We start from the raw sequence: 27321 nt of genomic DNA on the forward strand, positions 1-27321 counted from the left end.
GGTCAAATTTGAGATGCTTTTTCCATACATAGGGTGACTTTCTTCGTGAGAATAATACCCACCAAACCTCAAAAATATTTTAATAAAAAATTTAGTGTTAGATAAATTCCATGAACAAAACTTTAAAAGATTAGATTTGTTTAGATTAATCATTGGATAGTGACTTTGGATGTGTTAGTTGTTCAATGAACAAGGTTTGAGTTGGTTTATTGATTTGTTTTGAAAACCATTCCACTCAAAGCTTTAGAGCACTAGCATCGTGTGCTAAATGCTAAATTTTTACATCAGATCATCAAAAACACCGTTACATCAGACAGGGCCGGCTGAAGCTATAGGCAAGCTGGGCCACCGCCTAAGGCCCCCACTTATAAGAGGGCCCCCAAATAGCAATAATATAGTATATAATATTATTTTTTTCATCTGAGAAAAAAAAAATTACAAACGGCCATCACCAAGTCCATGAAGGCCTGTTTCTCACAGAGGCCCGTTTCTCACCAAAATAATAATAATAATAATAATAACAATTAATTAATTTCAAACGGTCATTACCAAATCTCATCAGGCCATTCGTTTCTCACAGAGGCCCCGTTTCTCACAGTCATAGAGGCCCGTTTATCACATAGAAAAAAGCTGAAGTGACAAACTGACAATGTGACTAATCCCATCAGATCAAACCATCACCAAATCTTTAGCTTGCATAAGAAAAGATTACAAACGGAAAAAATTATTAGCTTGCAGAAGAAAATATTACAAAAGCAGAAAGAAGAGGCAAATAAGAAAAGAAAGAAAAAATAAAGAAGAAAAAAAAAACTCATTCTCTGACTCTCTCTATCTGACTATCTTGATTCTTAAAAAAACACTCATTAGTTGGCTTACTCATCAACTGTGTTGGCAATAGACTTGTGTGTTCACTGAAGGTTCGTTTTTTGTTTTCTCTTCCTTTGTCTCCTTCGTCTTCTACTCTTCTTCATGTTTACTGTTGGGTGTCTCGGTTTTTTTTTTCATGGGTGTCTGGGTTTTTTTTTTTTTTTTTTTTTTTTGAAGAGGAGTTTGCTCACGGGTCTGGGTTTTTTTTTTTTTTTTTTTTAAAGAGGCGTGAGTAGAGCAGTGACTGGGTTTTTTTTTTTTTTTTTCTTTTTGGTGAAGCTGAAGTGAACTTTGGTTTGGTTCCTTTAGATTACTCTAGAACTCTAGAAGCCTTTTGATTCTTTGAAGGGTCTGAATGGTCAATAGACCCATAAAGAGAAAAGAGTTAAAGTCTTACACGTTTAGGCTGAAAGCTGAATAGTCTTACACCTTTTGAGTTTTGAATGGTCTAGAGTAGTCTAGTCTTTTTTTTTTTTTTTTTTTTTAAGAAATCAGATAAGTGGTATGGGAGTTAACTGTTAAGGTATTGATCTGATCTAGTCCTACACGTTTCTCTCTTTTTTTTCTTTTTTCTTTTTTTCTTTTTTTAAGAATCAGATTTAGAGGGATAGTGACTAGGTTTTAGTCTTAGTAGATCAAGTTGAATCCTACTCATTATGCTAAAAAAAAAAGGTTTACTGCTACTGTGCTACACAAAAAAAGAGTATTAATAACAAAATTATAAATTTAGAATAATTTACTTTGTACTAATATTAATTTTAATTTTTTTGTGCAGGTTTAAAGTGTAAAGTGATCATATTAAGTAAAGTTGCAATTGTGCATTTGATAAAACAGGTTCTATTGTTTTATACATTAAATCTATATTATTCTAGTTAAATTGTAATTTTTTTATTTATAGATTGTGTTTCATTTATTCCTAAATATTTTTTTAATTACAAATGTCTACTAGAAAATATTTATCTGGATATGAAAAAAAAAAAAAAAGAAAAAAAAAAAGACAAAGAGAAGAACTTATTGAATCTCAAAAAGGAGCTATGGACAAATTTATTACTAGTAAAAAACAAAATCTTGCAGAAAAAGAAATAAATTTAATTAGTAATTTTGTCTCTCAAAAAGCAAGAAAAATAAATTTTAATTGAAAAAAATATATGAATTTATAATTAAATATAATAAAAGGCCTCGTTTAAAGCTTTCGCCTCGGGCCCCCAAATTCATTGAGCCGATCCTGACATCAGATCTCTCAAATGCTAAACGTTTTTACATTTGGCATAATACATTTTTATCAATAGAAGTGTACCGTACTACGTGCTATTTCTATTTTCTTTTTTCTTTTTTCTTTTCCTCCTCTCTCTCATCTCACATGTCAGATCTCTCATATTGTGGTTGAATTTTTTTTTTCCTCCTTTTTTAACGTCACGACTTGTATACTTTGTGACTAAGTTTTTTTTTTTTTTTTTAATAAAAGGTTGATATTATTTTAGGTTATTTTAATGGTGATGTGCTAAAGTAAGAGATCTGGTATAGGTGAATTCTAAAATGATATGTTAAAATAGATAAAATAACTTTTTAATGTGTCAAAATAGCTTCTTTTTTTTTTTAGAACGTCTGATACTAGTGCTCTAAGTAATCTAGAGATCAAAAACCACACATTGATTTTATAAGGGTTGGGAATCCCCTTTTTAGCTATTACTCTCTTCCATTTTTAGCCTATTCCTTAGAGCATTAGCATTAGGGAGTGTAAACACTCCACAATTTCTATTTTACAACCAAAACCTCAAAAAACATGCTCCATTCGAATATGGGATTTTGTAATTTTTTACAACTTGTGAACAGTTAGTTCTTATATATAGGACCAACTGTAGCATAAGATGTAAAAAAAAGAAATATATATATATATATATATATATATTGTGGTGGGCCTTTTTAGCAACTGCAGGCTGGGCTATCTCCTGCCATATTATGGCCTAAAGGTTCTTGGTAGGAAAGTCAGGACTGACTTGACTGTAACACACCCCAAGCCAGCTTGTGCACAAACTAGAGCCCTTTAGCTAAAACTCTGGTCACATGCCCATGGTAGAGGAAACTGTTACAAAAAAGTTATGGCAAGTAGGTGTAATATGGCAATAATAAGAAAAATATGCTTATTGTCAACCAAAAAATAGAAAATACCAAATCATAATCTTAATAAGGGAAGGAGCAATGCAGCAATATAAATGAGATGATAACCATAAAGAAAAGGAAATCACAGTAATGCTTGATCAATAAAATAGAGGAAGAATGGTCAATCTGTTATGCTTGATTTCTCTACAGAGTTAAGACCAGGAAAGGAACCACTCTTCATAGGAAAATCATGCCATGGAAATTACCCACTTTGAGAGAATTGGCCTAAGTGGCTTATCCTCAAATTCCTTAATCCTTACTAGAGGGTAGGCCTTTAGAGGGAGAGAAGAGATTAGCCTATTGGTGCATACCTACTATTGCACTCTTGCTTACTATCTGTTTTCTTTCTAATTCCTTTTTCCTTTCTAAGTTTTCTACTCTATCTTTTCACTCCCTTTCTTACTTCTTTTTCTCTCTATTCTCTCTTACTCCTTCCTTCATTGTTCTATTGTTCTTTCTGTGCATAGCTAAGGCCCCTTTTATATTGCCTGCCGTGATGCGTTTTTACTATTTTGTCCTTTAATCTCTTTTGTCCTGGTGTAGGTGTCCTTCCCAGACCACCCACTGGTCTGTCAGCTGCCCTGCCATCATCACTTACCTATGTTACCCATGCCACATCCAATTCCCAGACAAAGAGTCTTATTTTGTTTGCTTGCTCACCATGGCATTCCCATCCAAATAAGGGTGGGCATTCTCTCTCACTATCCCTCATGGCATGCATCTAGTGATTCCAACTCATCTTTCTCTCTTTTGGGTGGTATGTCATCCCAGTAGGACATTTCCTCCAAAAGAGTTTGAGCAGGAACCCCAGAATAGACTCTCCCTTTCTCCCCACCACCAGACCATACCCTCTCTTACCTCTGACTCATGGCCCACCACTCCAGTATTGGCTGAGTACAAGTTGGTGGTGCCTGAGCCTTATGCGTGCTCCACTTCCATGTGTGTCCATGGCTTGTCTGCTATTCATGCATTTGCCACGACCCAAAAGCTCGTCTACACATTCTGTTGCTCATTCTTGACCTCTTATGGTGTGAATGAGTCTCTGAGCTTTCATCATTTATGTCTTACTTCTTTCCTAGGCTGGGCCTTGCTTGACCATGGGCCTTTCCTATTCCAATTTGTTTCTTATCTTCTTTTGCGGGTTAGTTAATACTTCTGTCATGCCATCCTATTGTTCCTGCCATGCTATTATTTAACTTGCACTTACTGGGCCCCTTTTGGGCTTGCTGTATGTTTTCCCTTTACTTAACTCCAGTGGCCCAACATTATCATTGGGCTAGTGCTCATGATTTTTGGGCTTCTTTGGTCCATTCCATCACTTCCAGGCTTCCATAGCCCATTTCTTCCTTTTGGGCATCCTTGGCCCATTCCAATTATTCATTCCTATGGGCTTTTGCTAAGTCTTTTAGGCTTCCCCGGCCCAAATTACCATATCCTTTGCTTTCGGGGGTTCATGGGCCTTTCCACAAACCCTTATTTACTTAATTCTTTCCTTTGGGCTCCTTTGGCCCATTCTTGCTTGATTTTAATTTCTTATAATGCTCATGAGTTTACCATTTCTCTCTCTGAGCTCCTTCGAGCCCGCTTACCTTCTTTGAGGCATTTCTGTTATTCTTTTGGCCTATAATCTATTATTCTTGCCATTTAAGCTTAATGGTTTTCTTATCAATCTACTAACTCTTTTTCTCTCAAATTGTTGGGCTTCTTCCTATTATTGGGCCTATTTGCCAAAGCGGGCATCAACAAATATATTGTTTTATTTAAAATATCTCCTCACTCTCTCTCTTTTCTCTAACTCTCTTCTCACTCTCTCTTCTCTGTTTCTTTTTCTCTCTCTCTCCGTGGATTTGGTGGTACTGAGCATAGATTTCGATGGCTAAGGTTTAAATCGGTGGTCGGGTTTTGAATCAGTGGCTAGGGCTTGGATTTCACTTTGCAGTTTTGGTGGCAATTTTGGTGGTTGAGTTTTGCTCGATGGCTGAGTTTTGTGGGGATCGACATGGTGGTGGGTTTAGGTTTGTAGGGATTGGCATGATGAAGGGTGTGGAGCAATGGACATCAACATTTGTGTGGATCCGTGGAGGCAGTGGGTGTGGGTCACGGTGGTTGTTGGGTATGTGGCTAGAGTGTTTCGGTGATGGGTGGGCGTGGGTGAGATGGGTTTTGCTTTGATTTTTGTATGTGGGTACTGGTGCATCTGCAGGTTCGCAGTGGGTGGGGATGAGTTCGGCTTTTCTCTTGGATTAGGATTGAGGTTTGGGTTGGAATAGTGGTGGGTCTTGGTGTTTTGCTGGGTTTGTAGCAGTAGTTTAGTTGTTTTTTGTATGGGTTGTGGCCTTGTGGGTGATGTTGGCAGGTAGCAATGGAGAAGTTTGTTGGGAAAAATGGAGAGATGGGAGATAAAGATTTTTTTTTTTTAATATTTGTGCAATTTATATTATTTTAATGAGTTGTATGTAAAAATAGAAACTAAGATGTAGGGTGAGTTGTAAAATGAGATGGAAAATAAATAAAGTAGGTTTTGAGGATATAAAATAGACACTATTTTACATCCTCGAATGATAGAGCTCTTTAGAGAGCTAAGAGCTTTTATAGGTTAGAAATCCTTTGTGAGTATTTTATCTCTTTTTAGTGTTCTCATTAGGTTTAAAGTGCTTATTATGTGAGAATTTCTAGTTACTCATGTTAGATCTTTAGGTTCTTCATGTTTCCTTAGATAAGAAAACCTCAATGTGTAGTTTCTCTAGTGATGGGCTAAATTTCAAGTGCCTGCTTGCTTGCCATTAACTTGATTGTTAGAAGGATGAGCCTTGAAGGCTTATTTTGTCAAATGGGCCCATTTAGCTAGCTTACGTACTTCATAAAAGAAGTGGGCTCTAAGTACATAATGACCCCTTGCCTACTTGATATTAAAGAACAATGGGCTTTGGTGTAGTTTTAATGAAGTAGTCCACTAGATTTTTTTTGGGCAAATGACATGGGTTAGATGTTTTCCACAAAGTGACTCGTTTTGTTCAAATAAGGGCTATGAGGAAGGTTATCAGTCATGACCCAATCTGTATAGTAAAAGTCTATGGGTCGTAAAGCCCATTTATTGGATGAAAAAAATAGAGTTTATAAGAACAATCCATGAAGTGAAATTCATGGGTTATAAAGCCCATCTCTAAAGTAGAAAATTTGGTTTGCAAGGCCTATCATGTGTAGTGGAGTAATGGGCTTTACGATGAATGGCCCACTTGTATGAGAAAACCTTTAGCAACAAAGCCCAACATAAAAAACAATTAATTGGGCTATGGGTCTTGCCCATTGTTTGCCAATTTTTACGCTTTTTGAGTTGGCACTAATTGATGAATGAGACTATCAAACAATGCCTGAACAATGAACCCACATCTATTGAAATTTGTAGATAAAAGTTAACTAATGGAATGCAATAATATTTTTCTTTGTTTAAATTTGCACTTAAGGACTAGGGAGAGTGGGATACATGATTGAATAAATCAACTAAAGGGCAGGGGTGTCAATTGGGGTTAGCGTGTCGGGTTCGTGTCGTGTTGTGTCGAGATAGGAGTATTCAACTAAATGGCTCAACCCTAACCTAACCTATTTAATAATTGTCTCATGATTTTTCAACCCTAACCCGACTTGTTAATAAGGTGGGTTGACCTGACCCTACCCATTTGATATGCTTAATAAACGAGTCATGTTGACACGAATGTAACACAATTCATTTCAACCTGCATAATATTTAATATAACATCCATCTAGAATTTTTTTTTTTTTTTTTTTACATCCCAAAAGCCGTGCATACACTTCAAGTCTTCAACCCATACTCAAAATAATATAGTTCAACAAAAATATAACATTCATCTAGAAATAAGTTGTTTACACTTCAAAAAAAGTGCATACACTTCAACCCAAATTCAAAATAACATAGCTCAAAAAAAATATAATATCCTTGGAACTCACCAAATGCTAAGTATCAACATTAAAAGAATTGGAGCAAACAGTAGACTAATCTTGACTATGACTACGATAATTATCCATAGAGAGAGAGAGAGAGAGAGCAATAACCGATTTGAGACTTTGAGTTTGAGAATTGGGCATGAGACATAAGATAGTAGAGTGAGTAGTATGGCTGAAATAAAAAAATAAAATTAGATATTTATAAGAAGGTTTAGAGATTTAGGGTTTGTAAGGTTTAGCGATCTAGGGTTTGTAAAGTTTCAATTTGTAATTATATCCTTTGTAAGTTTTTGTAATTACTTACTTTTCTTTTTAAATTTAACATATATGTTGGTTATAAAAGGTATTTGAAAAATCTAAAATAAAATGAATATTTATTTATTATATGAGTTAAACAGGTTGTGTTAAGTGGGTCATTTCGAGTTGATACAAATAAATTGGCATGCCAAACGTGTTTATTGCGGGTTATGCAGGTTGACCCGCTTATGACACATTTCTTATCGTATCACTTTTGGGTTGACCTGTTTATGACCTAAACCCATTAAGGCACAACCCTAACCCACAAAAACCCGTGTCGGGTTCGTGTCATGTTCGCGGGTTGGGTTGAACATTTACACCCCTACTAAAGGGTGTAATGAGCTAGCTCATTGCTAGTTGCTTTGTAATTAAAAGCAAAACCCAAAAAGAGATTCTTCTATAAGCCAAGCTCTATATCCAAGAGAAGATCTTCCATCTCATCCCCTCTCTCATTCCCAAATTCACTAATTAAATTCATTCCTCTTCTCCAACCCTGCTGCGCTATGCAAATAAAAGATTGGCTACAGTTATGGCAAAGAGGGAAGGTGGTAGTGGTGACTGGTGAGGCAAAAAAGAAGAAATAACTACAGTAAGATATAAATTCTCAAGATTTCAAACAGCATCATGAGAGTTTTATATTCTCAAGGATAAAAAATTTTACCAATCGTACATTCTCAAAATGAAAATTCTCCATTTGAATCTAATGGTGGAAATCTTTTTATATCACAAGTAATACTTCCCAAACTTTTCATAACTTTTTATTTGAGTTTAATTTTTTACCATGCATAAACCCCTAAGTACACTTCGTTCAAGAACTTCTTCATAACAACTTTGTTTCATGCCTCATTTCATAGAGAACCTCCTAAGTATACTCTAAAAAAAAAAAATACATCTAAATAAAAAAAATTAAAAATTAAAAAAAAAAAAATTCTCTAAGTGACTTAAAATAATTGATGCAAATAATAAATCAACTTAACACAAACCAAATAATAAAAAAGCCAATTTCTTTGAGTTTTTTTTTTTTTTAAGTAAATAAAGAATAGATAAACTAAATAAGATATCAAAGATGACTAACACCCACTAAATTATAAAAAAGTAATGATACGTTTGAAAGTAGAGGGAGAATAAGGGAATAAAACAAAATCTTTAACCTATGTTCTCACCAAATAGCCAAGGTATTAGTGCAATTATTCACTTCCCTAAACACATGCATGCTTGACTTTTGTGTGAGTGATCCTCCACAAGAGCCACTTGCAATCATCTCAAACTAGCATTAACATTAAAGGTTAAATGCATTAGTGAGAAAGAAAACCACAACAAGGAGATCCAAATCCAATTCAGCAATCAAATCATTAAAACCCATAAATGACATGAGAATAAGTTCATCTTACCATTTAACAATGGTAGGTTTCAAAGTGTGGGGCTTATGGTCAAAGCCCAAAACCAAGAACAGCTCAAAAGCCCCATAAAAACACTTCCACAAAGCAAAGAACTCGTTCCTAATTTCCTAAAGTATAAACTCACAGAAAACCAACATATTTCTTTCCAACCATAATGACCATAGTCCAAATGAAAATAAGATTATCTAAGGCAAACCATGCTTGTGAAATACAACTGTAGAGTTACAATTGGCTTGTAAGTAAGGAGAGGTCAACTGAAAAAGGAAATGCATTAACTAAAGATCCTCAACAGATTTCAAAACGAATATCTCTCTCTCTCTCTCTCTCTCTCTCTCTCTCTCTCTCTCTCTCTCTCAACAATGGGTTAAAAAAAGAAACAATCAAACAAAACAACCACCACCGCACCATGGGCATAGGGCATAGGGGGAAACAATATCCAAGCATCTAAATGCTATGACTTCTATTACATAGCATAGCAAAGTCATGAAGAAAACAAAAGAAATGAAGAAGAACTTGTGCATAAAGAAGAACCTAACCACGAGAGATGTGAAGCAAGAAAGAAGAATAAAGAAGAAAAATGACAGTAGCTTTATGTTAGAATTTAGCTGATAGTTAGTGCAATGGCTTGTAGGTTAGCTATATGTAACTACAGCTTAGTGTTCACACGTAGTTTTGTTCTGTTATTTTTGTTTTGCATTCTGGCGTGTAAGTTAGTTAGGCTTTGTTTATATATTGGTGCACTCTGTAATCTTATCCAATTAATGAAATTGCCTAAATGGATTGAATTTGACAGAAGTGGACCGTAAAATATCAAAGTAGACTGAAATAGACCAAATGAAGAAAATGAGTAACAAAATTGGGACAGAGAAGAAATTTGGATGGACTAAAATTTTATTTTATGGAAATAAGAGTGTTGATGGAGAAATTATTAGGTCCACCTAGAAGATTGCTGAGGTGGTCTTCCCTATTCTCCTAACCAATAAAACGTAGTTATTCATGCAAATGTGACATCAATTGATGATTTTTTATTTTTTATACTGATTAGGAAGCTGATTCACATATTTGCATAGATAAAATCATTTTATTGGTTGAAAGGACCAATAAAATGATGAGTTTGACTTACCTCCAATACCTTTTTTTAACTAAAATCTCCTTTTATTTTAATGAATAATTGTTACATCACTCACTAACTAAATAAATTGAAGATTAAAACCTACTACCACTTGTAATTGTTATTTAAAACAAAAAGAGATGTCCAATTAAAAAAAATACTAAAGGTAAGCCAAACCCTAAAATGATTATCAACAAAATTTGGTATTTGAGCATCTAAAATAGCTTCTTTCTTTTTTTTTGGATGGATTTTGTTGTATCTGTGGCCATTGTTTATTCTTTTTCCCACTAGTTTAATTTGGTATTTGATTTGAGGTTCAAAAATAGCATCTTTCTGTGAATTTTGTTGTATCCGTGGCATTGTTTATTTATTTTTCCCACTAGCTTACTTTAGACGAGCCCTTGGTAATCCCATTACGATCACATATCTGATTATAAGGTCCATTACCCGCTAGGTTCAATTATTGGGGAACGATTTATGTCCTCATAGAGTTTTAATTGGCAAAATAAGATGCAAATGCTCTATTCTCTTTTAAAATGAGAATGATATTGATTATTAATTAAATGAGAACTATATATATATACACACACACATATGGTAAATAAAATAGAAAAATGCTCAGATACCCCCTAAACTTTCAAATAGTAGTCATAACACCCCCTTAACTTTAATTTTGGCAAATTTACTCGTTGAACTTTAGACACTAGCCAAACCAATACCTTTGTTATTCTTTTATTAATAAACTAACGGTAAAACTCACGTGAGAGGCACGTGGGAATAAAAACCAAAGCTGAATAACCTGAGCCGTTGAGAGAGAGGGAGAAAGTTTGGGCTCAGTTTAGAGAGAGAGAGGGGAGATGATCCAACCAGAAGTCCATAACCACCTCGGTATCCTCTCTCCGGTGTCGGAGTTCCGCCGTCGTCTCACTAGCTGTTCACCGCTGGTATGCTTTTCTCTTTCCTTTTTTCTTCTTCTTTTTTTTTTTTTTTTTTTTTTTTTTTTTTTTTTTTTTTTTTTTTTTTTTTTTTTTTTTTTTTGCTCTCTATTTTTTCAATTCTCCTTGTGCGATGTTTTTTGTCATGGTTTGATAGCTAGTTGTGGTGGATTGGGTAGGCTTGGTTGTGGTAAAATGCCCATAGTTGGTTGTTTTTCCAATTAACTACTCTTTGTATGTAGAATGCAATGCTTTTTGAGAATGCTACATAACTGTTTGATGAAATGCCTGAGAGGGAAATGGCCATTAGAGGGGTTGGTTGTTTGGTAGGGTTTTAGATGGGTTTGAAATTTCTTGATAATAGTTCCTAGTTTATTTTGATGCATTTCTAATAACTTAATCTTTTTGAGTATATTATTATGATGAATCCGTTGATGAGAATTTACTTTGGCACCATATGGTTGTGAGCTAATTGGTGGGAGAACAGGCTGGACTACTATTATTAACTGTTTACTTGGCTCTTCTATAGTGAATGTGGTATATCTAGTGTAGTTAGATGATTAATAAGTAAGCTTGATTATTTCATATAAGCTAATGGAAATTAAAAATGAAACAAACGTTAAATTGGGGACTTAAAATTACTGTACATATCAAGTGAGGTGATTTTGCTCTCTAGTATATTATCATGTCATTCTTTTAATGATTTGCGAAAGAAAATTTGAAAAAGCAATGGCTGTATTACATTTGGTGGTTCAAAAGGTAACACTGGTTTTTTAAATTTTCTTCTTCTAAATGGTTCAAGTAAGAGGTGATTGATGATTTCGTTAGTTTGATTACCAGAGAAAAAGAAGAAAAGAATAATTTTAACTAGCCTTGAGTTTGTTGGTGGTGTAAGTATGTAACCAATATTTGATGTTATGAGCTTATGACTCATCCAGTTGAGGTTGATGAAATGTAGAAAACTGTTATTTCATTATGTATTTCTTCTATATGATGATCATTTTCATTGATTCAATTATATATTTTTGTTCTTTAGAACTTCTTTGCTTACATTATTGGAGTCCTGTTAATTGCAACTTAGTTTTGTAAAGGAAAATTTTGACAATACCCAAACATAATGAATTTATGATTATGGTTTTATTAGATTTGCTAGTATGAACTAATATCAACTGTAGAATACGTCTTAATCTGACAAGCTAAGAATAGAGCCATTAATTTTCATGACATGTGACACAAAGTTCTACTTTTTTGAATCATGTGGTGAAAGTACCAGGTTTGGGGGGTGTTCATTTGTTTCTTTTAGGTTTCATTTACTTGTGTTGGTTTCTAAGTTGTGCATACTCTAATAAATATATTTTTTTTGTTTATTTAATTTTTTGTTGTTGTGTAGGATCATAATGTATGCTATTGGAGAAGAACAAAGTTGAAATGCACATAGAGGATCCCTAAGTGGCTTGGAGGACATATCAATATATTTTACCAAAATGTCAAACTCGTTTGTCATGTGGAGAAAATCAATCAACATGGAGGAGATGTTTTCATTGGCTTTTGTAAATCTGGACTCTAGTACTAGCTTACTATATATACAATGCAGTGACTATCTATGTAGGAGCCCTAAAAACAGGGCCTGTGATGTAATATACCTACTAGCTGTGGAATGATTCAAGCAGACGATGATTGAGAAGAAACTCAGAGACATTCTCCAATTTTATTTTATTTCATTTTCTTGTTTGTTTAGTTTTGGTCATGTGGCAGTCTATGTAGCGTCCTAGGTGGCATAAATTTTTTTTGGCCAATTGCCATTTTAGCATTTTTCCTCCATTATTTAACGACTAGTTTGTAGCCTAGTGTATATGTACAGGTACAATTAAAAATAATCACAGTTATACTGTTCAAATTTTTTTTTTTTTTTTAATTTTAAAAGATGTTCAAATTATAAATGGTATTAGTTTACACTTTTTTTAAACCTACATTTCTGAAATATATAATGGTTTCTCATATATATATATATATATAGGGATTATTTTGACATAATACCAAAAAATTAAGAACTAAACTAACACATTTAACAATATAAACATTAGGACCAAAATAATAATTTACCCTATAAATAAAAGAAAAGAAAATGACATGCTAGCATTAGTGCCATTGGATTAACAAAAGAATAGATAGCATTTTTTATACACCACATTTTGGAAGATACTAGATAACAAGGATTTGGGAGAATATCCCATTCTAACCCATTTAGCTCATTTGGATTCTCTATTGTTTTGTTTTTAACTTCTATATAAATTACTTTTTTAAATCTTAACATTTGGTATGATGCTTAGAAAAAATCTTTCAAGCTAAAAAGTTTTTCTCTTATTGAAGTTGCATTTGGCATAATATTGAAAGAGTACCCTTTTTTCAGCACAACATTAAATGAAATGAAATGAAATAGAGGTTCCCATTTATCACACTCATGTTTCTACTCATACCCGAAATGCATTATTAATGAAAACAACATCCACTCCAGATATATACATGTTCTATTCCTTTCATATGATTACTTTAATGTGAGAAACAACAAGAATAACATGAACATGGAGTACATAGTCATCAGCATGCAACAAAACAAAATGAAATGTAGAAGCACCAAACAAGAGCTTAATAACCTCAGCTGAAATAGCAAATCCCCCAGCAGCAACACAATGAAGTGTCATGGTCCATCCAAACCACAAGCCTTGTTAACATCAACATGACTGGTTTCAACTTTCAAGAATATAATTCAAGACACCCTTCATGATATTGCAAAACCCATTTGAGAAGGCTCTTGGAACCACATCACATGAACTTCACTCTCATCTCAAACCTCCATGCAATCTCTATCTTCAAAATTTGTAATAAATATAATATTAATAAATGCTATTCAGGAATTTACAAACAAAGAAAATGATAAATTACAACGAATAGAAATGTACTCATACCTAACTATGAATTTAAACAGAAACATGAAAAATTTTCCTATTCATGCACGTGTCTTTATCTATATCATGCAATGGCTGCATTTTTGTAGCTCAAATGAAGTGGTACTTTCTCCCACTGGGGAACAAGATGGAGAGGTCTCTAATATATATCACTCATCTTAATTATCAAGCCAACCAAGAAGAAAGAAATGAATGCATTGCATGATCATCAATTAAATAAATAAATGAAGTTCATGCTTACATGTTCGTAACATAATGTGCATATCTTGCACTTGAACTCATAGCAAAGGAACTCCCAGCCAATTATAGCATCCACCCATGTTTATGCAGCTGCATAAAGGACAATATGTTCACTGGTGATGTTATATTTCTTTGGATATTTTTTTGAACACAGAATCCATAACAACAACTCTGGCATATTTCAGTGCAAGTTATCTTGTAAAGCTAAAATTTCCTACAGTAATATATAGGAGATGACTACATTAGAGTTAAGATTATTAACCAAAGACTAAATTTCAATCTGATCACAAACTGGAGGACATAAGATTATGAGAAGAAAAACTGGTCTCAAAATTAAGAACAAACAATAATAATTACTTAACATAAACTTGACGGTAACCTCCATGCACAGAGAGAGAGAGATATCAATAGTTTATGAATAAACCTAAAAGAATACAGATCAGATGAACCAAACATACCACATAATGCTCACCATCAGATAGGAGTCTACAAAGCCACAACATGCCAATGCATAAGTACATGTTCAAAAGTGATTGATAAAAACCTTTGGATAGAACTCACCCTTGAAAACCAGCTTGTAAGGGGAGGGTGCCCAAGAGCTTATATACACATGGTTACGCTCACGCTTAATCCATGCAGGACACTAGAATCAAAATTGTGAAGGACTGTAAACCCAGCATACAAGTTTAATATATGTACTCTTCTTCCATATCAAATACAACCTTTCTTTCAATAACATTAGTCTACAATTAATTTTCGCTTGTGAATAGTGATAACAATGGAAGATGTACTACAACGACTACAAATGAGACATTAAACAAATAAAACACTAGGTTTTTCCTATGCCTCAATTGGTTTTGCATATGAGATCAAGTAAAATATCACTCATTAGATGAAAATAGCCCAAGAGTTTCTTAGAAGAATAGGATAAATAATTAAGCATATACACAATGGACAGGTTCATTGGTTCATCCCCACCAACCCCCGGGGTGTGAGTAATTTTTAGCAGCTGTTCCTTGTTCTCTGCTGGCGCCCTTTCAAATGTTTGCTTTGTGCTTCAAACTATTTCTACATATTCAAATCTATATCAGATGGTATGGCCATTTATGGAAGCAAGATATGGATAATTAAGAAATTTATGTGGTTGTACTTAATTGACAATAAGATTCTTGTAATTAATATCCTGTTGAAACATCAGAAAGGCCTTCCTTTGATTCTCATGCAATCTTATCTCTTCTTTTCACCTTTTTTTCCCTTTGTTCCTCACTATCTTGTTTGCATCATTCTGCAGAGTTTTTAACCATATACCTAATTATCAATGCACTAAGATGCATGATGCCAGGTACCATAAAATTACTAGAAAAGGTTTGTTGATTTAAGGCACAACACCTAACCCAAGGTGACTTCAAAGGCAAAAGGCAACCTTAAGGTGCCAAATAGACTCACTAATATATATATATATATATATATTTCTGTGCTCTGCAGAAATTTAGCCACAACCAGCTATTCGTTAAGCCAAATCTCAAATTTAAAATCCTTAACACTTCTGATTGTTACAACAGTACAATGGCAGATGCTGTTGAAGACCAACTCACATACTTTTCTTATAAAACTATAATCATCGTTACGAAACCCAAATTCATTGGAGAAGGCCAATGAATCTTTAACGCAACAAAAAACCAGGAAGGAATCTTAAATTTCAGAACTCTTAAGGATGACAGAAAAGGAGACACCAATGGATGGACCCAAAAAGACACTATAACCTTGATTCTATCCTGTATGTACTCCATTGTTCATTACATCTATAATTTCAACTCTTGTTCTTGTACGCCTCATGAACCAAGCTACGATTGTAAGCTATGTAAACTTGATTTCACTGTGCTTCATTANTTTTTTTTTTTTTTTTTTTTTTTTTTTTTTTTTGCTCTCTATTTTTTCAATTCTCCTTGTGCGATGTTTTTTGTCATGGTTTGATAGCTAGTTGTGGTGGATTGGTAGGCTTGGTTGTGGTAAAATGCCCATAGTTGGTTGTTTTTCCAATTAACTACTCTTTGTATGTAGAATGCAATGCTTTTGAGAATGCTACATAACTGTTTGATGAAATGCCTGAGAGGGAAATGGCCATTAGAGGGGTTGGTTGTTTGGTAGGGTTTTAGATGGGTTTGAAATTTCTTGATAATAGTTCCTAGTTTATTTTGATGCATTTCTAATAACTTAATCTTTTTGAGTATATTATTATGATGAATCCGTTGATGAGAATTTACTTTGGCACCATATGGTTGTGAGCTAATTGGTGGAGAACAGGCTGGACTACTATTATTAACTGTTTACTTGGCTCTTCTATAGTGAATGTGGTATATCTAGTGTAGTTAGATGATTAATAAGTAAGCTTGATTATTTCATATAAGCTAATGGAAATTAAAAATGAAACAAACGTTAAATTGGGGACTTAAAATTACTGTACATATCAAGTGAGGTGATTTTGCTCTCTAGTATATTATCATGTCATTCTTTTAATGATTTGCGAAAGAAAATTTGAAAAAGCAATGGCTGTATTACATTTGGTGGTTCAAAAGGTAACACTGGTTTTTTAAATTTTCTTCTTCTAAATGGTTCAAGTAAGAGGTGATTGATGATTTCGTTAGTTTGATTACCAGAGAAAAAGAAAAAAAGAATAATTTTAACTAGCCTTGAGTTTGTTGGTGGTGTAAGTATGTAACCAATATTTGATGTTATGAGCTTATGACTCATCCAGTTGAGGTTGATGAAATGTAGAAAACTGTTATTTCATTATGTATTTCTTCTATATGATGATCATTTTCATTGATTCAATTATATATTTTGTTCTTTAGAACTTCTTTGCTTACATTATTGGAGTCCTGTTAATTGCAACTTAGTTTTGTAAAGGAAAATTTTGACAATACCCAAACATAATGAATTTATGATTATGGTTTTATTAGATTTGCTAGTATGAACTAATATCAACTGTAGAATACGTCTTAATCTGACAAGCTAAGAATAGAGCCATTAATTTTCATGACATGTGACACAAAGTTTCTACTTTTTTGAATCATGTGGTGAAAGTACCAGGTTTGGGGGTGTTCATTTGTTTCTTTTAGGTTTCATTTACTTGTGTTGGTTTCTAAGTTGTGCATACTCTAATAATATATTTTTTTTGTTTATTTAATTTTTTGTTGTTGTGTAGGATCATAATGTATGCTATTGGAGAAGAACAAAGTTGAAATGCACATAGAGGATCCCTAAGTGGCTTGGAGGACATATCAATATATTTTACCAAAATGTCAAACTCGTTTGTCATGTGGAGAAAATCAATCAACATGGAGGAGATGTTTTCATTGGCTTTTTGTAAATCTGGACTCTAGTACTAGCTTACTATATATACAATGCAGTGACTATCTATGTAGGAGCCCTAAAAACAGGGCCTGTGATGTAATATACCTACTAGCTGTGGAATGATTCAAGCAGACGATGATGGAGAAGAAACTCAGAGACATTCTCCAATTTTATTTTATTTCATTTCTTGTTTGTTTAGTTTTGGTCATGTGGCAGTCTATGTAGCGTCCTAGGTGGCATAAATTTTTTTTGGCCAATTGCCATTTTAGCATTTTTCCTCCATTATTTAACGACTAGTTTGTAGCCTATAAGTGTATATGTACAGGTACAATTAAAAATAATCACAGTTATACTGTTCAAATTTTTTTTTTTTTTTAATTTTAAAGATGTTCAAATTATAAATGGTATTAGTTTACACTTTTTTTAAACCTACATTTCTGAAATATATAATGGTTTCTCATATATATTATATATATAGGGATTATTTTGACATAATACCAAAAAATTAAGAACTAAACTAACACATTTAACAATATAAACATTAGGACCAAAATAATAATTTACCCTATAAATAAAAAGAAAAGAAAATGACATGCTAGCATAGTGCCATTGGATTAACAAAGAAGATAGATAGCATTTTTTATACACCACATTTTGGAAGATACTAGATAACAAGGATTTTGGGAGAATATCCCATTCTACCCATTTAGCTCATTTGGATTCTCTATTGTTTTGTTTTTAACTTCTATATAAATTACTTTTTTAAATCTTAACATTTGGTATGATGCTTAGAAAAAATCTTTCAAGCTAAAAAGTTTTTCTCTTATTGAAGTTGCATTTGGCATAATATTGAAAGAGTACCCTTTTTTCAGCACAACATTAAATGAAATGAAATGAAATAGAGGTTCCCATTTATCACACTCATGTTTCTACTCATACCCGAAATGCATTATTAATGAAAACAACATCCACTCCAGATATATACATGTTCTATTCCTTTCATATGATTACTTTAATGTGAGAAACACAAGAATAACATGAACATGGGAGTACATAGTCATCAGCATGCAACAAAACAAAATGAAATGTAGAAGCACCAAACAAGAGCTTAATAACCTCAGCTGAAATAGCAAATCCCCCAGCAGCAACACAATGAAGTGTCATGGTCCATCCAAACCACAAGCCTTGTTAACATCAACATGACTGGTTTCAACTTTCAAGAATATAATTCAAGACACCCTTCATGATATTGCAAAACCCATTTGAGAAGGCTCTTGGAACCACATCACATGAACTTCACTCTCACTCAAACCTCCATGCAATCTCTATCTTCAAAATTGTAATAAATATAATATTAATAAATGCTATTCAGGAATTTACAAACAAAGAAAATGATAAATTACAACGAATAGAAATGTACTCATACCTAACTATGAATTTAAAACAGAAACATGAAAAATTTTCCTATTCATGCACGTGTCTTATCTATATCATGCAATGGCTGCATTTTTGTAGCTCAAATGAAGTGGTACTTCTCCCACTGGGGAACAAGATGGAGAGGTCTCTAATATATATCACTCATCTTAATTATCAAGCACAAGAAGAAAGAAATGAATGCATTGCATGATTCATCATTAAATAAATAATGAAGTTCAATGCTCATGTTCGAAAAAAAAAAAAAAAAAAAAAAAAAAAAAAAAAAAAAAAAAAAAAAAAAAAAGAAGAAGAAGAAGAAGAAGAAGAAGAAATAGAGGAGGAAAAACAATGGAATTGGTGTTTGTAAAAAGATTGATGATTGACCAAATTCATCCACTCCCAACATTAGTTTGAGGATCTGACCAATTTTGGGCTGCCCTCCATTGTTTCCCTTGACTCCTATTCAATTTTTTGTAGTGTGCTTGCATATGGAATTGCATATAAATTGCAAAAACATCAGCATAGAAGAATTTAAAAGAATAAAAAAAAAAAAAAAAGTGCAATGAGAAGATATGTAGAAGTACATACCCATTGGAAGCATATCAGTTGTTCAACGGGAATTTAGTTATTTGCAATGATTTTCAAACACAATGTTACTCTAACATTAGCAAGTCCCACAGAAACAACTCGTTTGCCAAGTCTGTTTATGTACTTAAATCAATAAACCTACCAAGTAAATCATCTTATCAATACTTAACATGTGAAGAAATCATATCTAGAATTTTTTTTTTTTTTTTTTAACAAAGAAAAAGAAAAGAATCACCACTTAGTTATTGAAAATTGCAAAGCCCCAGTGTTTTAAAACAAGCACCAACTATATTTATTTAAAATATATAATATTTTAAAAGAAAGCCATAAGTGATTTATACAAAATTTTCAATTTTTTGACATAAAAACAGTTAAAATCAAAACAAATTAATCAGATCCAATTTGAAAGTAAATGGAAAAACAAATAATTATACTTATGCTTTTCTTCTTCTCTCACTTCTTTCCCTTCAAAATCTTCTTCTTCTTCAAAAACCCAGATAATGAGACCCAGGCTTTTTTCCAATGTTTCAATTGTTTCTATATATGGGTCAATAGAGTTTTTTTCTTTTCTTTTTCAATAGGCAAGGACAGTTCAGATTGATTTATCATATCAGAGTAAGGGAGATGATTACCTGAAAATATGTTCTCAATATCGGGAATTGCTGATTGAGGCGCTTCATAATTGCAAATAAATTTCCCAAACATAAGAAGATAAAACAAGTTAAAAAAGCAAATAGATTGCCCAAACATAAGAAGTAAAGAAAAAAAAAGTTTAAAAAAAAAAAAAAATCTCTGATCAATGGTTGGAATATTCTGGTACATGAGCAATCATATCCCAATCCTTACCAATATCCTTTTGGCATCTTTTCTCCAAATGGGGGCAATCAATGATGCTTAGTATCTGTAAAGAGGTGATGCTGCCGATCCATTCCGGTAAAGTCATCAAGCTGGGACAAAAAAAAAAAAATAGTAGAAAACAAGGGACTTGTTTGTGATCAAATTGAACTAGGTAACACATTTCTTTAGTCCCTTTTTTTGTTTTCCCCCAACTGCAAGCTATTGTTATTTTATTTTGCTTTTATGAGGCATTCAATTTTAAGACTTTAAACAGCCAACCTGTTTAACTAGCAAAACAACTATAGTGAGAAAAAATTAAATAACTGATTACCTTAGCAATATTCTGATATGAACAAAAGACATGATGCTCCAGAAGGTAGTGTTTGAACATCTGAAGTATCACCCGCTTAAAAATAAAACTATTTTCAAAAAGGTAGGAGTGTTAGCACCAAGCTATGGTCCTCTTACATCATTCTAGCAAACATAAGTTTGAGAATTTCAATAGAAAAAGAAGAAGATCATGCAGATTATGGAATTTGTAATGTTGCATGCAAAATTAAATAACTTGTCCCATTTATCCCCATGGAGTAGAAATATACGTTGTCAGCCATCATCCAAGCATCATACAGGTGAAAAAGTCAAGCAGATTGATTTCCTCCCCTTTTTTAAGTCAACTATATTGTTTATAGTATATCATAAGACACAGATGAAATAAAAATGGATAGAAACACTGTACCTTATAATTGTGTATGGAATACCAGAGTCAGCCAGATATTACTCAGCCTTTCTATTTCATGCCTGTAATATGGTAAACAAGATAAAGCATTTGGCCTAGCATTTTGTTTTTATTAATTATAATATTAGCAAAGAACTGATAACCAAACAAAGGAAAGAAAAAACAAATAAGAAAAGAAGTCATTGATATTAAAAAATAAAGGGGTCACAAACAAAGAATAACTTAGTGAAATAAGTGCAAAAAATTAAGAAAAATAACTTAGGTGAGTATAAATACCTTGAAACAAAAAAATTACAAAAACAACGCATGACAACATCCAAAAATAAGCGCAAATGTAGTAATGACCTGTTCAGGATATTCTCCATATTCTAAATAGAACTCGGGCCTTCCAAGTTCCAACTTTGCTTGGATCAAGATCAAGTTTCATCTTCAGCACAGCACTTGGAATGTAGGAACTATGCGGCTAGCATCACACATGTCAATCTCTTTATGGCTTTATGCACTTAAATCAACAACCCAACAAAGTAAATCAACTTGTCAAGTCATAATATCTAGAAAGACCATCTCTATAAATTAAGGGGAAAAAAATAATTAGGAGGTAAGCAACACTTACATTTTGAAAATTGCAGAGGCCAAAAGCGTTCAAAAAGAACTAATTATAAGGCTTGAGCTTTTTCTAGGCTTTAATTGCTTCTTCAGGTCTACTCAAACATTTCTTCTCATTCGGAAGAAGAAAGAGCCGGAGGACAAACAATGGAATTGATGTTTGTATAAAGATTTGAGATTAATTATTAAACTTATACTGAAAAGAATTGATGTTTGATCAAATGCACCATCTCCAGACGTGAACAATTTTGGGCAACCCCTTGACTCATCTTTGTAGTTTGCTTCTAAAAATTCTGCATATGGAATTGCATATAAATTGCAAAAACATCAACATTGAAGAAGGTAAAAAGTAAAATAGAAGTTCAATGATTGCTGAAAAAGGAAATGTAGAAAGGACATACCTAGCTAGTGGAAGCATATCAGTAGTTAAACCCGAAATTTGTTGGAATATTTTGGGACGTGAGAAATTGTAGGCTTGCCAATTAACTTGTTTGAAATGAAATTCCAATACAATGTTACTCCAATATCAGCGAGTCCCGCAGCAACAGCTCGTTTGCCAAGTCTGAATTTTGACTTTATCATTAATCATTTATACAAATATTTTTGGGACGTGGGCAATCTTTGTCCAATCCTCTCCAATTTCTTTTTGGCATCTTTGCTTTAAGTGGGGACATGTATAAATGCTCAGGGACAGTAACGAGGTGAGGCGACGCATCCCTTCAGGAAGGGATGTCAAATTAGGGCAATCTCCAATTGTAAGGTTTTGAAGTGATGTGAGGTTGCCGATCCATTCTGGTAAAGTCATCAAGCTAGGACATTCGACAATCGAGAGATTTTGGAGAATAGTAACGGATTGAAGACATGCAGGAAGAGACTCGAGTTTAGAAATATTTTCAAAAGACAAAGACTGAAGGCACTTAACATGTTGAAATTTTGTACCATCATCGTCCGCATCACTAAATAGATCAACTTCCTCGCAGTCCTCAATGTTCAGCACTTTAAGAGAGGTGAGATGTCTCAGAATTTGAGACAGAGATATAGAGCACCCCCAAATAGTTAATGCCTCGAGAGAAGTTAGGTTTTGAAGCCACTCCTCCGGCAAAGACTCTTTGTCTAGAATCCCCCCCAAATACAATCCCCTTAATCTGGAGAGAGGAAGGATGGAGGAGGGAAGTGAAGAAGCTCCTGCCGTATTCATCTTCATCGCCATTGTTTGTTGCAATGCCTTCCAGCTAACCCATGTCAACTTAAGCAATTCTTCAAGGTATGGAAATGGCGGCATTGAAGTCAACTTACTACAAGCAATTATAGTCAAGTCAGAAAGACAGGGAAAGGAAGACAGTGATATGTGTTGGTGATATTGATGACTCCATGATGTGGATGTCATTATTGTTGCATCGCCGTTATCAATAGTATCCCTCTTCCACCATCCCTTTAGATTAGGACACATTAGTAGATTAAGTGACTTTAGGGATGGGAAAAATGTTGTCAATGATGAAGCAGAGACTTCATTGGTAATATCCAAGTCTGATATGTACTCTAGACTATGCATTTTGAAAAGAGATAGGTTTCGAAGAAATGGCAATTGATACAATGGTGGCAAATGTTGGCATTTCTTGCAATGTTGTATATGTAATGCAGTAAGATTTTTTAGCGAAGAAAGCCAAATTGAAAATCTCACACCCCCGTACCATTCTACTAACAAAAATTTTAAATTTTGGGGTGGTCGTAGGCCATCTAACAAATTTTCATCATCACCAGCATTGGCAACATCATCAAGCCTACAATTCCATCTTAATGACAAGTCACTCAGATGCTGCTTCTCCTTCAAGTTTGCAGCCTTTGTTTCTGAGATAGCATCTTTCACCAATTCCAAATTTTTAATCTCTATTTTTCCTCTCAAATCATTTAGCTTGTTCAATTCTGCTAATCCACCACAGTGCTTGGAGGAACCTATGGGGTCCTTACTAACAACAAATAAGGGTAATGTTTGAAGAGATGTCAATTGCCCAAGTCCATATGGCATATAAGTCAAATTGGAACATAAATCTATAGCAAGATGCTTGAGGCTGACCAATTTTTGAATGTTTGTTGGTAACTCCTTAAGTTTAAAACAACTTTCGAGTTTTAATGTGTGCAAATTCACCAATCTCGTAATAGAACTAGGGAGAACCTCAATATCATTATAGGAAAGGTTAAGGTAATTTAGATGCATCAACTTACCTATGATATTTGGCAATGTCTTAATTTTTAAGGAATGTAGGTCTAATGCACGCAAATATCTAAAAGTAGAAATAAATGTTTTGAGAGCTGATTCTTCCACCCGATGATTCAACATACAAAAGTCTAGAGGATCGAATATATCGGATATCAATAAGAATGTTCGCATCTTTTTTGCTTTAACCAATGAGTTTAAATTCTCTTCAATGAGTGAATTATTCTTAAATGTGCATGATAGATGATGACTATTTTCATTGACATTTTTTGCATTAGAATCAACTAATGTACACTCTGTCCTTGAGATAGATAATGCAAGATCATGGACTAAATCATGCATCTTAAACCATGTATCCTCGTACATGGAGGCATATTTATGTTCTACTTGGAGAAAGGACCTCCAGTGTAGTTCCATGAAGTACTCATTGGCAACGTCCTCTAATTGTTGGTTCCCCTCTGGTGATTGGATAAATCCTTGTGCTATCCATAATGGTATCAATTCCACCTTCTTAATCAAATAATCTTTGGGAAACAACGAACAATAAGCAAAACAACACTTTAAATGTGATGGGAGATGATCGTAACTCAATTTTAGAACAGGCAAAAAACCATCTTTTATTTGAGTTACATTCATGAGTTCATTATTCTTAATATTTGACCATTCATCTCCTGTTTTTTTAAAGTATAAAACTCTTCCTATTGTCTTTATAGCAAGAGGCACACCACAACATTTTTCTACAATGTCCCTTCCAATTGCTTCAAGGTTAGGATTGAAGGTCTCTTGCTTTTTTTCAAATGCCATTTGCTTAAATAATAACCAAGATTGATCATCTGATAGGCCTTTTAAAAGATATGGTGAGATTGTGCTGGTAATATCTGCAACCAAGTTCGTCCGTGTAGTTATCACCACCTTACTTCCCTTTAAGCCATCCAACAAAAGTGTTTTCAAATTACACCATTTTTCTTTGTCCTCATTCCACACATCATCCAACACAAGTAAGTACTTCTTTTGGTTGAGAGTTTTGCGAAGTTCAATTTGCAATTGATCCATTTCAAGGTTGTTAGGACTTGTACGGTTTGCCGATGCAAGTATCTTTTCAGCAATGGTTTTCACATCAAAGTCATGATCAGAGACACACACCCACATCTGCAACTCAAAATAAGCCTTGACCTTCTCATCATTGTATATATATTGAACAAGTGTGGTCTTCCCTAGCCCCCCAATTCCTACTATGGATATGAACGAAACGTTCTCCTCCACATCAAAGTCCAACAATTGACCTATGATGGCCTTCTTATCCTCCTCCCTCCCGATAACGTCTTCTTCACGTACAAATGAGTGAGTCTGGTCCCTCCCCCTAATCACAACTGCCGTCCCTAAAGGACGCTTTTCCAACCGGAAATTGTTCCTATCCCTTGCTATATCATTAAACCTCTCCCTCATAGCCTTTATTTTGCGAGCCATCTTAAAACCAAAAGCAAGTTGATTTGAGCTAGAAAAGAAAACGCGTACCTTCTTTGTCATTTTACTACCGCCCATCACATTTTGCCGCAACACATGAGTGGACAACTTGCTCAACAAGTCATCTGCATCAAAAACTGCATCTCTGAGCTTCGTAAGCCAGTCCCTGACTTGACGGCTCTGGACCTGCTGCTCCTCTGCATCCTCAAGAACAGCTTGAACGGTGGAAACAGTGTTTGACATTTTTTTGAGGTCATCTTTGAAACCCCAGATTGATCCTACCTGTTGGAGAGTGGAGGAGCCCAAGCTTTCAATGATCTTCCGCACAACGCCATACAGGATTGCATCGGCCATTTCTTCTGGTTGGGTGAAAGAAAGCACTGAGAGATAGACAAGAAAGCTGAAAAAACAAGGATGAAATGTGGTAGAAAGAAAGAAAGAAGATTAAGTTTTGTAAAGGCAAGACTGCTCAATTTTGCTTTTTTAATCGCACTGATTGATGATGATTCCGCGTGAAGAATAAAGAAGTATATTTGAGTTTTTCAAGCGTTTGAACATACGGCTGTTTACTGTCAAAAGTAAGTAAATAAAGTTTTTAATAACTGTTCTTGGGAGTTGGGACCTTTAGCGACAAATTGCAAATTTAATACTAACACTCCATTAATATATGCATGTGAACATCTGACTGTCGGTCGGTAATGATTAAATGCATGTGAACATATGATTATTGGATTCACAAAATTCGGAGCACCAAGGTTTGAATGACTGTTAGTGGGGCATTGGTGACAAATTGCAATTTTTTTTATTTTAAATGTTTGGAATATTTGGATAGTTACAAGTGTGATTTTTTTTTTTTTAACTAGATAAAAATTTAACTTTAATCTAATTTAACTTTAATCTAATTTAATTATATATGTGTGTGATTTTCTTTATAGAAATTTGAATTTCAGCCCTTACCTCTCATACACTCACAAGCATTTATATTTGTGGAGTAACTACCTCACTAAGAATAAACACTAAAAAATATCAACTAGTTAAAGTACAGAGATACACAAAGAACTAACCATATACTATATTTTAGCTTTTAGACTAAATATTCACAGACCATAATGATTCTGGTTGTAGATTTTAGTTTTTCTATTAAAACGTCTGTGATTATTATTTTATGAGGATTATTTTATATTATCTTATCTAAATTCCTTTGAGAGCTTATCTTATCTAGATTCAAGACATATTGATAATTATATATGTGGGGCCCATAGACCTGATAGCCTCGGCCCATCATGTAGCAGGCCCAAGGCCCATGCCGAGGAGCACAAGCTATTTTGGACTAAAGAGGGGGAAAGCCTATTTTCCCAATCCACGCCGAGGACTACCTTATCCTCGGCTTGACAAAGGTGATTTTGGGGAGAGGCTAACCCCAAAGTAAGCTGTCACTCTCGCATTTAATGCACTCAACTAACCCCCCTGACCGCATTAATGGGGAGGTAACCCCTTGGCAGGATAACGTTGATTAGAGTGAACCACTTGAGTACCGATAAGGCCTCTGATGGGACGGACGACCAGAAGAAAGGCAAATAGATGATCAACAGATGGAAGCAGGAGATAGGAAGATGAAAACTATAAAAGAAAAGCTAGTGAAGCAAAAGGGGGGGGGAAAGAAAGAACATTAAGGCCTCCTCGGCCACAGGCCGAGGAGCATCCTCCCATTTGTAAAGAAACTCTTAACATTTTTTATAAGAAAAGTTCATGCATGGTGATTGACGGCCAGCACCTAAACCTATCAACCCACTCTCTATAAATTTATTGTTTGGGCTTATTGGGCTGAAAACCCATCACTCAGGGTCAATCCAAATTGAGTCCCTACAATTGGCGCCGTCTGTGGGAAGGATTAGGGTGCTGGCCGGCGCACCAGGTAAGTGTTCTAAGTTCTAAGTATTCGTTTTACAGTAGGTTGAAAAAGATAAGTGTTCTAAGTTCTAAGTATTCGTTTTACAGTAGGTTGAAAAAGATAAGAGTTCTAAGTTCTAAATATTCGTTTTACAATAGGTTGAAAAAGATAAGAGTTCTAAGTTCTAAGTATTCGTTTTAGAGTAAGTTAAAAAAAAAAAAAATATATATATATATATATATATAGAAGATTTGGCAGCAAAAAAAAAAAAAAAA

The 27321-nt window shown here is 34.0% G+C and overlaps 1 protein-coding gene and 2 long non-coding RNA genes across 16 annotated transcripts in view; 1 reads left to right on the forward strand and 2 right to left on the reverse strand.

Annotated features, from left to right (window-relative positions):
* Positions 1–25771, reverse strand: part of LOC112030559 (putative disease resistance protein RGA4) — a 56842-nt gene extending 31071 nt beyond the window's left edge. For 11 of the 14 annotated variants that reach the window (XR_010629496.1, XR_010629497.1, XR_010629494.1 and 8 more), the window contains exons 1-7: positions 21878–25771; positions 21484–21769; positions 21216–21372; positions 20871–20932; positions 20466–20553; positions 20144–20244; positions 19930–19971 (exon numbers count right to left, since the gene is read on the reverse strand). Coding sequence is in view for 1 of the 14 variants with exons in the window: in XM_065774762.1 (XP_065630834.1) it covers positions 22281–22285; positions 22416–25509 (3099 nt within the window). In the remaining 13 variants the exon portion in view is untranslated. Of the gene's footprint in view, positions 1–18962; positions 19436–19929; positions 19972–20143; positions 20245–20465; positions 20554–20870; positions 20933–21215; positions 21373–21483; positions 21770–21877 lie in introns of those variants that run through there. The other 3 variants (XR_010629499.1, XR_010629498.1, XM_065774762.1) reach the window with 3 other exon arrangements.
* On the forward strand, positions 10193–12470 carry LOC111999730 (uncharacterized). The gene is made up of 2 exons (XR_010629485.1): positions 10193–10742; positions 12124–12470. It is a non-coding gene; the product is annotated as an uncharacterized LOC111999730 (long non-coding RNA).
* On the reverse strand, positions 13198–15821 carry LOC136068091 (uncharacterized). The gene is made up of 3 exons (XR_010629486.1): positions 14501–15821; positions 13941–14029; positions 13198–13601 (listed from the first exon to the last, which is right to left on the reverse strand). It is a non-coding gene; the product is annotated as an uncharacterized LOC136068091 (long non-coding RNA).
* Positions 25772–27321: the final 1550 nt, after the last annotated feature.

The sequence above is a fragment of the Quercus suber genome, unplaced genomic scaffold (assembly GCF_002906115.3).
Source record: "Quercus suber isolate HL8 unplaced genomic scaffold, Cork oak 2.0 scaffold_98, whole genome shotgun sequence".
In the NCBI taxonomy this organism is placed as follows: Eukaryota; Viridiplantae; Streptophyta; class Magnoliopsida; order Fagales; family Fagaceae; genus Quercus; species Quercus suber.